The sequence below is a fragment of the Colletes gigas genome, unplaced genomic scaffold (assembly GCF_013123115.1).
Source record: "Colletes gigas isolate AHSC1104 unplaced genomic scaffold, ASM1312311v1 Colletes_gigas_Sc00024, whole genome shotgun sequence".
Lineage (NCBI taxonomy): Eukaryota > Metazoa > Arthropoda > Insecta > Hymenoptera > Colletidae > Colletes > Colletes gigas.
Window position 1 is genome coordinate 1,007,942 of NW_025106653.1, and position 14,921 is coordinate 1,022,862.

Sequence of the window (14,921 nt, forward strand, 5' to 3'; positions counted from 1 at the left end):
TCTATCGGAATTTTACGGCTATTTCTTTGATCCTTCCTCGCTGGATGTTTCCGAAGAGAGAGAAAGAGAATGTTGCGAAAAAACATTTGCCAAGAAACGCAAATACTTCTTTTTTTTTTTCTTTAATCCTTTTTCATTTTTTTGTTTTTTTTTTGTATCGTTCCGGTTCGTGTACTTGCGCTGCGACCGCCAATTCTGCGACGTAGGCGCACATTTCGTCCGAGTATATATTTTTGTTCTTTTTCTATGCTGTCGTTGTTGTTGTTGTTGTTGTCTATGCGCAACGCTACGTTCCCCGTACAACCAAAATCCGGCCCAACAAAGCATTACAAAGGTGAACAGAAAGGTAACCGCATGTTAAGATCTGGTCTACTTACGAAACTGACACTGTTGAGCCTCTCGGGCAAAGTACGTACTTTCTAGGACACACGTCTCACGCATTATTATTAAGGTAAATGATGCTATATAGCTTAGAAGAGTTAAATACTATATAACGAGTAATAGGTAGTTGGGGGGGGGGGGGTATTTACCGAGGGGTATAGGGTATAAGGTATAGACGGGTATACGCACGACATATATTTAGTATATACCCTATAGAGAGGTATAATATTACGTGTAACGTAATATAAACATACTATGTAACGTAGCTTGTTAAGTAATAGGTACATTGTAATAGGTCTCTTTGAAGCCGCTGATAGGATGCATTCTTCGTGGAAAACGCTACGTTTCTCCTTTTTTTTTCTCTCTCTCTGGCTGTTTTTCGCGACTCGAAATATGTTTTCTCGCGGGAAATCGATATTAATTTGTACAGATTCTCGAACGAGAGACGAATTTGGCGACGATCGGAAAACGAGAGGCTCGAGATCCTCCACGAAGAAACACCTAAAGTATATATCTAAACTAACGGTATCATAGTGACTTCCCAAAAAGCTATAGTTAACTAGTAGTCTCAATGATAGGAACGTATACATAGTATAGTAATTCGTCAAAAATTATTCGCTCTAACTAATTCGAACCTAGATCACCTAAAAAATGTCATTAAATAAACTAAGGTCTGTACCAACATAAAGTTTTACCTAATTACCTAGATATGTATAAGATAGAGATATAGATATGCTTCGGTATGTATATCTGGTAAGGTCTATTACAAAAACTAGAAGGTTTTAATGCGCCTCTCACAAAATATATCGATATCAATATCAAATACTATATGACGTTTACCAAATACATAGATACAAAACAATATATAATATGTATATAGTCTGCCGTTATCTAAAAATGGATTCAGTTTTATTTTTTCTTTCGTCTTTTTTTCTTTCTTTTTTAATCCCTTTCTCCGTTTCAGTATATCCATATAATTATGCACGTTAATTATATGCGTGTGTATGTATATGTATATAGATTCGCGTGCGGATTTATATACATATAGATAGATCCGACCTCGCGCGTCCCTCTCCATTTTTTTTTACGTGTACACGGTATTGGAGCGGGTTTCTTTAGTTTTCTCGACATTATGAAATTTCATGAAATTCATTGCGAAAAATACTCTGAAAGGCGCGACGAATGAGAAATACTTATCGCCGACCATTTGCCGCGCGCTCCCGACGTGCTATCCGCCTTCACCATTCACGTATTCGCGTTGTTATTTATGCCTGGCGACAAATCGTCGCGCGCAAATCAGAAATTCACCTCCTTCACGGAACAATACACGGCGTGCCGCTACCTGGGAATAAATATATATCCTTTTCCTTTCGTCTTCTCCCTTCTTCCATCGACGAGATTCTCGCAATCTGCGATCTCGACAACGGGCGCCCCCGCGCTCACGAAATCGAGCGAACGACCCTCGCGTTCGCGGAAAATAGAATGTCGACGACGATCGAAGCCTCGAGACCCTTCCCGATTACCGTTCGAATTCGACGCCTCGGCACCTCGAACGGCAACTTTTCTACCTTAAAGCTTCTCGTTCAAGTTTCTACGAGCTTGTCTAGAATCTACGTGTAAATTGACGTGTTGTCGCGACCGCGAGTCGTTCGAGGCAGGAATTTGTATCTTCTTCGTTCTCTCGAAAGGTATCTAGACACCCGACATCTTGCCACCGACTCTTTCTTCCCTCCTATTTCCACACTTCGTCCCCTTCTCTCCTCAGAAAAATGTTCATTTATGCCTTGCAGCAGGCAAATAGTCTGAACGTTGAAACATGCAATAGAGGATAAATAAATCATTTGATAAACATAAAGTGTTAAGCTAATTACACCTTCGACTTGCCTTCGTGCATCGAGAAAATGATTTTTTAGAGAACATTGAAACGTCTACAATAAATTAACGCCGATACTGTTAATTCGAGAAATTTTCTTTGGTGACGTTTCAATAGAACTGGATGGACTGTCGACCTATTCCGAATCGAACGTCATCGGTGTAATTATTGGCAATTATTCTGAATTCGATTTCATTGGTAATCGGAGGTTCCAATTAACGAGAGAACGAAATTAAACGCGTTTATCGGAGAGAAGGGACATTCGATATATATATATCGATAACCTGCTCGTTGCTCACCGAAACGAACCCGTTTGCGTATCTTTTCGAAAATTTGAACACTTCTTCTTATTGTCCTACTATTTGCCTTGCTAATCGACTACGAAAACACTACCAGTCTTTTGCGATGCGTTTGTTTCGTTGCTATAATACCTACTCTTTGGCTACGAGACAAATGAGGCCCCATAGGTGACTAACCGTGTTCTGTCGAACAGACCTATGATCCACTACGCGGTTTAATACTTTTTCTCATCTTTTTTTCTCTCACTACGATCACAGTATTACCGAACTGAGCTTCTCGAGCAGTCTCGCGAGAATTTCCTCGTTCCCCACACTCAAATCTACGGAATAAAAGGAATGGTTCCGTCTAGTCTATACGTTATTGCACTTTTCGATATGTCTTTGATCTGCTTCTACGCCTGGTGGGAAATCAACAGCAATGGAATATTAATACTAATACTTTCTGGAAAACGAAGGCGACAACAAGTCCTACTTCAGGAATGTATTCGTGCACCGTAAAAAGGCACACGGTATCCCGCTTAAAAAAACTGTGTATCGTTAAGTAAAGACACGGCGACGTAAAAACAATTCTTTTACTTAGAAACGATATTAATAAAAACGGGATACCATTCAAGTTCAATTCAACAAAATTTCAGCCCACCATTTGCATTGATTTGTCAAACTTTCGTCTAACGAAGACACTACTAACTACGCTACCGAATTTGTACCGTTCTTTGGCACGAATTTTCCATATAGTTGGTACCAAAAATAAAAATCTACGCTCCTATTCCTGCGTGTTCTACGTTCCACCTACACCAACGTCCAAACCGATAAGTCTACGCAACAAAGGACAGCAAAAGTACAGTTACTCGCTTTGATGTTTTGCAATCACGGCACTTCTATGTTCGTTGAATTATTTTTCCTAGTTTTATAGGATAATTTTTTTAAAAAACTGACACATTTGAATTAATCCGAGGGAAATTAATTGAAATTAACGCTGCATCGATGCATCGAATACTGACTCAGTCTTACGGTATTGAAACCAAGCGACTACAATCTGCCACTGTTATATAATAAGATTAAAAAACAACACCATTGAAATTGTTCGCTTAGATAAATAATAACGTTCAACAAATTAATTTTAAATTCAGGACGCTGGAAGAATATAACAAGCATTGGCAACTATTGCCAGAGAGACGCGAACTTCCTAAAATAATTCGTGAAACGCGAAATTTTTATTCATTTATATCAACAAAGAAGTAGCGTCCATTTGCCGGGTATATTTAATAAATATCATAATATCGATGAATTGTACAATCGGTTATTTATTTAATTGGACGGTAATAGATACGGTAGAATATCAATTAACCCAAACCCATCGTACTGTGATGAAAAAATATTTGTTTTTTGGTTTTCAATGAATGGCCACAATTTGAACGTTTCTAAGAGCAAATAATATCGACAGAAAGAAATTTCAGTTATTGATTATGATGACTGTCCTTTGCAGAGGGTTATCATTAATTCTTGCTTGAGAACTTGTAATATGTATTATATAATAATTGCATGTATAGTTTCTCGTACCAAGATTTCGACGCAGCGTTGAATTCAGTTAACGGTTATATTATTAATTTTAAAGAGTCTCATTTTTCGTAAATTGGTCTGCAAAATGAATAAATTGGACTGTTCTGAAATTAAAAAATAACAGCAAAATAAATTGAAATTTGCTTCTTTTGTTTGCTTTAAATTAGAATTTATAGACAATTAATTGACGATCTAACGGGCAACGAATATTTGAAATAGGAGCAATTATATCTTTCGTTAGAAAATACATGAAAAAGAGTGATTGGACTTCTATAAAACCATTCATTTTAACATTACACACAGCCAACTTTAATTAATTTTCGTACGGGTTAATTAAAAGTGTCAGCTTTCTTGAAAAACAGACCTTCAGAAAGGGCCTCTTACATTTTTCAATATTTTTCTGCTACCAAAAATGAAAATCCCTTTAAAAGAAAAACAACGATGCAAGAACTATCAAACAATTCCTACTTCAAAATATCAAATTGAAAATATCACTACAAAATGTATTTGAAGCGAGTATCTGTACTGCAAGTGTCTATAAAGAACGCCCCCGAGCGATACGACGCGTGAGAAATAAACGTAATACTGCTATCAGACCAACGGTGGAATAACCTTTCCAAAAAATTCTATAAATCTGGATTTAACTCAGGGGCACTTTTTCCCAGTTCTCCTGTGTTAATAGGCAGCCGATACGCGAAATTGGTACCCCTGTCGCGCGTCCATACTACTGGGGCCGCGAGAGGGGCGTGAGTATCGTCGGTCATAGACCGATAGTAGGAATCGGATGGTAAACGGCACCCATGTCGAGACCCTGCACGCCTAACAGATCGCTCATGGAGTAAGTGAGAGTGGCGGCCCGTGAGGCAGCTGCGGCTGCGACCGGATGAGGCCTGTATGAGGCCGCGGCCGCGGCCGCAGCCGCTGCTGCGAGCGCCCTCTTGACGTCGTAGACGGCCGCGGTGGTGGCCGCAGCTGCAGCCGCAGGCGCGGTTGCGCCGGTGGCGTATTGGTAGGTAGCGGCCGCGTTTGGTGCGGCGGTAGCGACTATCGGGGCGAGCAAGTGGTGGTGGGGAGTTCCAGCGGAGGCTGCTGCAGCTGCATGTGCAGCCGCGGCAGCGGCCGTTGGGAGGGGATACGGCGCGTAACGATAGGTGGTGGGGGTGGGTGTCGCGACCATCACCAACTCACCGTATGTGCCTCTGTTGGCCGCTCGCGTCTTCGCCAGGTTCGCCGGGAGCATCACTTCCTTCGGCTGTGCTTTCTTGCACTCGACCTTGAAATTTAAACGGATCGTCAGTAGTGACCTTCAGCATACCCGGTATAGAGTCGAACAAATTCTGACAGTCGATACTGGACGAGCTTTCCACAGTAGGTAACTTTAGACCTGAAACGACACTATTCGTCGTTGGACATACTGTGAACGCTAGAATACTCGATCAGTATCAACTGTCAGAACTGAAGCTGTGAGAGCCTCGAATGTCTCGTTGGGCAAATTTCATACACGAATAACGAACAAAGAAGTCAGAGTCACTCGTAAACTAGTTTTTCTCGGTTTAAAAGAACCTTTGAGATCGTAAGCACAATAAACAGATCACCTGATTTTTTGGTTTTCTGTTTTCCTGCAGAGTTAGATGATATTTGAACGAACTCTTGGTTGTTTGTGATTAAAATGTGCCCAACTCTGACCCAATATTGTCCACTATTGAAGCCCAACATACAAATTTATCTTCCTCTAATGTTCTTTTTGCGTATGATTCGTGTAAGTACTCTGTGACTGCAAGAATATGACTAGTCAGATGGCACAAGGGTCAAGCGAAGCAAGTACTTCCCTGACCCCACCTTTGACGTTTTCATAGTCCCCCACCTATAGGTTCTCCCTAACACATACCACTGATCATTTCGATCAACAGCGACAATGCGTATTATGGAAGGTGAAATTATTAGACTCTGAACTAGAATAGGTACTTAGACATCAATTGAACCCGCATTCCCGTACATAGTCAACATCTGGCGGATGCACAGTATACTGTGCGGCATTAATTCAGGTAATTTACAATATTAACGTCCTCACCGATTTCACAAACCTTGAAGTATACACACTAAAGAAGATAGATTTACAAATATTCTACTGACAAAACTAATGGTCTCTCACTGTTAGTTATCAAGCCATAAGTGTTTAAAGTCTACATCATAGAATACAATCGCGTCTTCTAATACACGTTATAACACTCTATAGATAAATAGATCTCATTCTACTAATTGGAAGTCTTGGCAAGAATAAAAGAGAATCTAGATATGTTGAACTAAAAGATTGGTACATGAAAAATTGATTGATTTTATTATAAATTTCTCGTTATGGACGTCACAGTCCTTCAATCCAAATGCCAACTTTTCAGTTGAGGCTCTGAGACTCTTGACTATTGGTTGAGACTACGCAGTAACCTGCCCTCTTCGGCATACTTAAAGGCCATTGTAGTCGATGACATCGTTAACGTGGTAAATAATTACCTTAATTAGTTCTGTTTTACGAGAATACGGTACGTCAAATGTATGTCCTGCTTCTAATTATCGATATGCCGATTGGTCTTACCGCGGTATGCACAACGTAGAAGAGTGTAACCACTATACTGTCAATCGTGCGATACGACGACTTGATCGTTTCGAAACACTTAATTTCAACGCGATCAACCTACATACGCAACGTGTATATTTAACGTGTCGCACGAATTGCTATGCAATATCAATGTTCTGCCCATGGTATCAGGATATTTTAATTAAAATACGCGTTATGAATCCAAGGAATAAATTATTAACTAATAATAACTATGAAATCTGCATCAGCGAGAGAACATTAATATTTCATAGTGAATCACGCAAGTTGTCGCATATAGGTTACACGTATCGAATTCATTTCCAAAACGCAATGGTACGCATTTAATAATTAATAATTTATTCCTTGGATTTATAACATACTATAAAATTTAAACGTTGTATAATTTATTGGCATTTTATAGGGATTCGTGTGACTCGTGTAATTTAGGTACAGATTAGATTTTTTGAAACGTATGTTTTGTTACATCGTCTGATCTAAGCTTTTAACCCTCTAGAGTTTGAATCGTTCAGAGACTATTCTTCTTCACCTAGACCTATTGTCTCTGAGTGTACATTAGAAGGACATTCATTTTTACCTTCTGGAAAGGATTCTAGTTGTCGCGCTGTTAAATCACTGAATGGGATTTATAATACATAGAACACAGTGGATTTGACCTTTCCAAAAATTTAAAAATCGACAAACATGGAACATGGGACGATTTGGTTCAGGCAAACATTACTGTGAAGCCCATTTATTATTTGGGATTAGTGTTTATAGTAATAGAGAACACAACGGGGGATATTAGTCAGTTTGTCGTGGACAACGTTGATTTGATAGATTTCAACACGTAACCGTTTAGGCGTCTAATATTCAGTTATACAAGAATGTATACATATTAACGTCAAATGGCAATCAACTGGTCCAGACAGATTTCCTAGAACGAAATTCTAATCGAATTAAATTCAGCTGCCCATTCAAAGCTACTTAAACTTGTTTCTCTTAAAAGGCCAGTTTCATCCATCTATAGTAATAATATAAAGCGATACAGAGACATTAACAAATAACAATACTATGCCATACTAGTTTTGTACAAGCAGTAAATATTTAGTAAATATTCTATTTAATATTTTCAAGAAAATCTAGAAGCAAGGGATCGAAAGAGTTGAAATATTATTTGGTTTTTTAATAGTTATTAAAGTATCTACTATTAACAAATACCGCCAGTATTAATAATTTATCGCGTTAACCTCGTTGAGAATCAAGTATGTCAACACGAATTACGAGCTTTGTCAGAATATTCGGTAACACGTAATTTAGATTCTCTTCTCGACGTGCAATCGATTAATGCACGTGTATCGAGCGTAACTGTTCTATCCGTATACTCGAATACTAACCGGTTAATCCGTTAATCAGTTATTAGTCGATTTTCCGGGTACTTGGTTTCTAAGACTTCGATTCGTGAAAGTGGAAATGGGGACGGGACGACGTGCATAGGAACCGTAGTATTATAGCATCTCTGCACAAGGTCAACCGTTTTAACAAGAAATGTCTAACATAGAAAGAAATGCAATAGATATAGAAATCCCATGACCAACATCTCCGCTACAAATCTATTTGTATCTGTGTTTTGGCACGCGTAATGAAGGGCGATCCGATGATAATTAATCAGAGTAATCTTCTAATGCAATCTAGTCATTCTCAGCAGAAGGCTGTTTCATCCAGTAAGTGGCTAATGCCTTACAGGGGTTTTCGAAGATTATTGACAGAATCAGGAGCGTCTAGGCGATGGATTTATGGGTAACGAGAAGTGGCATCCGGTAAATCCTTGATCGACGTCAGCGGAATTTTGGTGGGAGTAGACGACAAACAGAACTGTCTATTACCGTAGGACCTGCGCGATCTCCACTATGACGGGCTTTCCAGAACCTGCTTTTCGTCTTCCGTGTATGATCTACTCGCCTGTGGACGCGCGTACGTGTGTTCACGTGCGTGCGTGTCAAATGCAAATAACCACGGCAGCCCTTCTCAATTATACGGAAAATTAATTCCACTCGACGCCGTATCCGCAGACGGATAGCGGAAGGCAAATACCGTTTGATACCACCTCTGCGGGCACGTAGTGGGGAGAGAGAGTGCTCTCTTCATTCGACAAACAGGCTTTGTTGCCCGGTTGGCGACTCACCATTTTGTTGTTGATTTCGTGGAAATGAATCTCGCAGACTTTGTCCACCACGTCCTCGCTTTGAAACGTGACGAAGCCAAAGCCTGAAACAGAAAGAACAGGTGTCGTGTATTAATCCGCCATCGGTTCCGCTCGAATTGATTTATTACGAAATCAAAACATTCGATGGCGATGTAAATGAAACAACGCGAACTACTTCGGATACGAAAGCTCTTACTAAATTACTAGAGTCTGGCAACAGGTTAATTTATTGTACAAGCTCTTGTGAATCTTTCACGGTGTTCAATTTTATCTATTGCTTATACTGCTAAAAACTAAGTTCCTATAAATTAGGGTATTAATGAAACATTTCTGGCCTCACATCATATTTTCGGTAATGAATTTTTTTCTCGAAAGTGCGTAGGATTTGGAGGGTATGTCTATTCACCAAACATGATTGTAATTGATCCCCACAACCGAAAATAATTTTTTTATATTGATTCGAAAATTTTTTTTTCACCGAAAAATTTAGGCACCTGACCTCCGTCGGTTTCTTAAAAATTCATTTACTATTTTTAATAATTTTGTTTGTCGCTGTACGGAAAAGTTGTTTAATACTTTTTTGTAGGTATCCATGAGCTGTACTTGCTCCCAACATTTTATTGAAATATATTCAATATTGTAGGAGTTATGGTTGTTTGAAAATTGGACCACTTTTTGGGGTTTTCGTTACTTTACGGGGTTAAGGATCAACTTTACGAATATTTTAAGAATTTCTACATATTCTTCACCAAAATATGCGTTGTTTGCTTTTTGCACGAAATTTCAGTAGAACATATCAACGGTATGATTAGACATTATATTTTCGGTAAGGAATTTTTTTCTCGAAAGTACGTAGGATTTCGAGGTATGTGTATTAACTAAAAATAGTTGTAATTGACTCTTGGAGTCAAATAATTTTTTTGAAACGATTTGAAATTTTTTAATTTTGCCAAAAAATTTCACACCTACTCGAATTTTTTTCTCGAAAGTGCGTAGGATTTCGGGGTTAGGTCTATTTGCCAAAATTGATTGTAATTGACCCCCGCAACTGAAAATAATTTTTCCAGAATGATTTGAAATTTTTTAATGTAATTTTTTAATAACTTTTTAACGAAGCTTCAAACAAGAAATTGATGTTCTTGATTTTGGTCTTATATTGGCCTCTAGAATCTCCCATTAAAATTTTTCCCAGGGGTAGCAGAGCACCCTGTATCCTCATTCTTACTATGACCGGTCAAATGACCAGTCTTTCTTTTTTACTTTTACGAAGCAACGTACACCTAATGTTTGCATCATACGTATAGAGTGTTGTGTTTTGAAGTTTATTCATAAGATATATTTCTCTTTTATGACGCATACCTTTTCTTAAAGCGTGGATTTTAAAGATCAGTACAAAAATATTGAATAATTATAGTCTAAATGTGCATACATAGTACTATAATTTCATAGAAAAAATTTACAAACTACATTGAAATTTTGTAACTTCCGTGGTAAGTTAAACGTTACACACGGTCGTCTCAAGAAATTTCAATATTCTCTTCATAATAATTTTCATATTTTGAATTGATAAAATGTAAATAATACCAGCGTGTAAGAAACCTTCTTCTCTCTTGAATAAATGCGCAAAGCTGAAGAAAAGCTACAATCGACAGCGTCCAAGAGAAAAATGTCTTTTTAACGTTTCTAAGCCAGTCTGGCCACACCGTAATGAAATTCCGTAGCTCGCACGAATTTATTTGTTTCCCTGTTATACAGGGCTCCACTGCGTTAATAAATTCCTACGGCGGAACATCGTTGCGTAAACTATTCTTTAATAAGCAGGATCCTCAGTTAACGCTAGCAGAAGTTACCGGATTCGAATGAATCTTAAACCGACGCTTTAAATACGTTGCCGAGTTCCGACGAACGCCCTTTATTCGCCGTAATTCTTCGAGCTTAAAAACGTCCAAGTTAACGTAACTTCCATGCGTTCTCCCGCGGAGATAACTATCCCGCCGGATCTTCCATTAATTCAGCAGAGTCGGACGAGTTCTGCTTCCTTCCCGGTCACCCTCTTCGTGCCTTGCCCCCCCCCCCCTCCCCCTCCGTTTCACTCGAGCGCGGTCTAAGCATTTCTGCTCGAAATTTATTTCGCCCGAAGACGAACAAGAGAAAGAGGAGCGACGAGCCGGCGAAGAGTCATAACTTAATCAAGCATCAAGGGTTATTAAAAACTTTGCATTGGTCTCCAGGTGATTTTAATCTCGCCCCCTGCCCCCCTCCCCCTCCGTTCTTCGTCAACCTTCGTCCCGCTGCGCTGTCTCCAGCGCGGTGTAGTAATTCAGGCTCAAGTTATCCGGCCGGGCGCGAGTTATACGAATCCAGTGCGCGATGTCGCTTAAGATAACCAGGAGTTAGTGCTTCCGTGCTGAAGCAGTCTGAGAGCGAAACTACGCCGGGTGACTCGTAATTAAACACAGCCGATGGATACCGGAGTCGAATGCGAGTCGACAGCTCTCGCGATTCTTCGAGCATTCATCCCTTCCCCCTCCCCCTCCCCCTCTGCCCTTCCGTGCTCTTAAATTTTACACCGGAAATGGAACGAGTGCGCCGGATTAAATTACATTAGAAGAGCCGGGGGGCACCCCCGTCGACGCGGACGTTTTCGACCAGTTTGTTCGCGTAATTAGCGTCGATCGATCTCGATTTACATTTTCTGTTTATTTATGACGCGCGAATCGGAACGTTAACCCTTTTCCCTACGACTCCGTGCAAGTTTAAATTAGTAAAAGATTGATTTGTAGATATAAAAAAAAGGTGGGAATTAATGCAAGCCTTCTTTCAGTCGAGAGGTTGAAAATGATAAATGAATATATATCCCTTTTTAGTATTCTGTAAAATATTCATCTCGTCCAGAGTGCCCATAAGGATAATCGAATATATTAGATTGCAACTGATTCTAATTATGAGTCTCAAATATCTACGTTCAAAAATCAGGTTTGCAATTTATATTGCTCATCTTGTAAGCTCTGCTCTCTATCACGACTATAAAAACAAGTTTTTAACTAACTAAATAAGTAATAACTAAATAAATAAGGCCTACAAAGTCTTTTGAGCAACTTAATAACCCAGGAATCCCGGTAGATAATATTCCAAAAACCCAGGTCGATTAAGTTCCAGGTCGTCTATTCCGTGCACCCTCAAGAATTTGCTCGTCCACGTTTCGTCACTAATATTCCGCAGTCGTCAGCCAAATAACAGAACGCCGTCGTAAAGGGGCAACGACGGTAGTAAAACAGTAAAGTAAAATGCGTTCGGATTCAATTATCCGGACTTGTTTCTTCGTTTCGTCTCCCTTATTCAATTCTTTGGCCGCGGCGTTCCTCTTACTTCCGCGTCGCCCTCTTCCCTACGCCGGCACCTTCTTCCTCCTGGAACTTACACTATCTACTCGCCCCTGGACCCTTTAGCTTCTCCGCCTCCATGAAAAGCACGAGTGATTAAGTTATAAACTTGGCAAGACGTCCGTTTGAGTGAGGAAGGGGCTTACTTCATTTATGTAATTTATAGTACTCTGCCAGTCAGCTAACTCCGCGAAGCCCGAGCACTCTCTCCGCACAAAGGCCGTGCCCTGACACCGGTAACATTTAACTACTTCCTGTTGGAAGTCTACCCGAGCGTGCACACGGGCCTGGACACAAGGACCAGGCCGATGGTATTCGACGATACCCGATATTATTCGTCTTTTAAAGCCACGCTCCTAATATCCTGCAGCTTACGATAAAGTCGTCCACCTTCAGTAGGTATTAAAAAGTTATGACAGAACGTTCGCGCCGAGTCACGTCCTTCAGTCACTTTTCGCAGGAAATAAAGTCGACGTCGACGCGCGGCGTCTGCCGTGGGATACGATGTATGCGAAATATCGCATGAATATATAATAGGACCGACACCCGTGTAAAATAGTGCTTTCGGCTGCGCGCGAAATGAAATTACATTGTTACGTAAATTTCGCTCGCGCTAAAGACCTCGATGGCGTTCGTCGCGCGAAAGTAGGTTCCCCGTATCGACCATAAAAGGCTTCACGATTTTCTGCTCTCGTGCCAACCAACGTCTTTGAAAACAACCTCTTTATAGACTGATATCGTTTAGTTCATTCTACCAGTTCAATTCATTTATTAACGATCATTTTAATCTTTATGTATAATTTGCTGTATAATATCGAGTCAGATTCGAGGCTCGTATTATAGTTTGGTGTAGTTTGGTGTTGATGCATGCTGTTTAATATTTCTATAATTTGTACAAACTGTACAGCTTATGCATAATAATATGTATCTAGCTGTTTGATAAGTAATCAAATAAATACGTTTAACATCATTTTATTTTATTCTATTGGAGATGTACTAGTTTGATATTTATTCACTCCTTGTATAATACTGAGTCAGATTTGAGGTCCTCGTTACAGCCCAAGATTGGTGTAGTTCGCTATCTGATATTTCTATAATTTGCACAAACTGTACAGCTTATGCATAATAATATGTATCTAGCTCTTTGATAAGTAATCAAATAAATACGTTTAACATCATTTTATTTTATTCTGTTGGAGGTGTACTAGTTCACATTTATTTACTCCTTATTGTATAATATTGAGTCAGATTCGTAGTCAGTATTATAGCCCCAGTTTGGTGTAGTCTGGTGTTGATGTTTCGTATTTGATATTTGTACAATTCGTATAAACTGTACTTACACATAACAAAAGATATCTACCTGTTTGATAAGTAACCAAATAAATATATTTAACATCATTATATTTTATCTTGTTGAAGGTGTACCGTTATAAAATATTATCCTAGTTCGAAACGCGGGTCAAGCATTTGCTTTTATCTTGGATAAAATGGGGTTATGCGGGGAATTTGTGTGCCGTTGGAACGATATGCGTTTTCGGAGCCTCGACGACGGGATAACTCAGGGATCCGTGGTGGTAAGGTCAGCGCGGTCAGCGCGGTCAGCAATCTACGAGAAGTCCTATAAATTTTAAAAGAAAAAGTGCCTCCCAAGTTCGAATTTTCATAAGGGGATTTATTCCCGCGGTCTAGTCGTTGGGGGTCTCGGAAGCACCGTTTTCGTACGAAGGAGGTAACTGCTAGCCAACCAGCCCCCATGGGCGCTGGAAAGGGACGAGGAGCAGGGAAAAGTGCGTTCTCAGCTGTCCGACCCCTCGTTGGACGCCAGATGCGCTCATTTCAATAAAAAACACACCCCGAAATATCCTTTACCTCCTTCCTGCGCTTCTCTTATCCTCTTACCTCCCGAGAGTTCCTTAAATGATCCATAAACGGTCCGGCCCGGTGTGAAATTACTGCGGAGCCGTGCCGGTTATCTGACTATTCCCCGCTACCTTTCCGCTCTCCGACCGGAGAATTATTGCCAGCTTTATCGGGCAGGATAGCAAATCGAATAAAAACATTTTCCGAGCTGCGTTGTCGTTCGAGGATTTCAGTTCCGCAGGAAGTAACCACATTTTCTCGCGTTAGACGCCGGGCGGAAGGAGACGCTATAACGGGGCGCGGAAAAGTTCCCTGGTTACGTACCGAAAAGTGGGCGATTCTTCGTGCAAAAGTAAATCGAAAACGCGAAGGAAAATTTTTTCGTACGAGATTACGTCCTCCGAAGAATCGATCTTGAAAATCGCCTCTCTAGAATCTTTGGAGGCAATTTTACTGGTAATCAAGATCTGAAGCCACGTATATTAATTATTAACATCACTGACATTATAAAAACGTATCAGCAAAAAGACATTTGCTTTCATGTTTTTATTTGATATATAAATAAATAAATACTTCTCTTCGAACAGATTCTATTCTAAAATTCGTTTCGTCACACCGTAGAAGGAAACAACAATAAGTCTCGTGACAGTCGATTCGTACGAGTCTTTCTTAAGTACACAGCGTACGAGCAGCGCCGGGTAGCAGGACTTAAAAACTCCTTTCCGATTTTACGGTCAGAAAGCTGTTGGCCGTCGCCGGAATCAGGGAA

General features: G+C 40.0%; 1 protein-coding gene across 4 annotated transcripts in view; it reads right to left on the reverse strand.

The window, feature by feature from the left end:
• The window catches only part of LOC122401420 (RNA-binding protein Musashi homolog Rbp6), a 1,207,497-nt gene that overhangs the window by 68,626 nt on the left and 1,123,950 nt on the right, over positions 1 to 14,921 (reverse strand). For all 4 annotated transcript variants that reach the window (XM_043403532.1, XM_043403533.1, XM_043403530.1 and 1 more), the window contains exons 8-9: positions 8,889 to 8,971; positions 5,302 to 5,386 (exon numbers count right to left, since the gene is read on the reverse strand). In XM_043403532.1, coding sequence (XP_043259467.1) covers positions 5,302 to 5,386; positions 8,889 to 8,971 — 168 coding nt within the window. The remainder of the gene's footprint in view (positions 1 to 5,301; positions 5,387 to 8,888; positions 8,972 to 14,921) is intronic.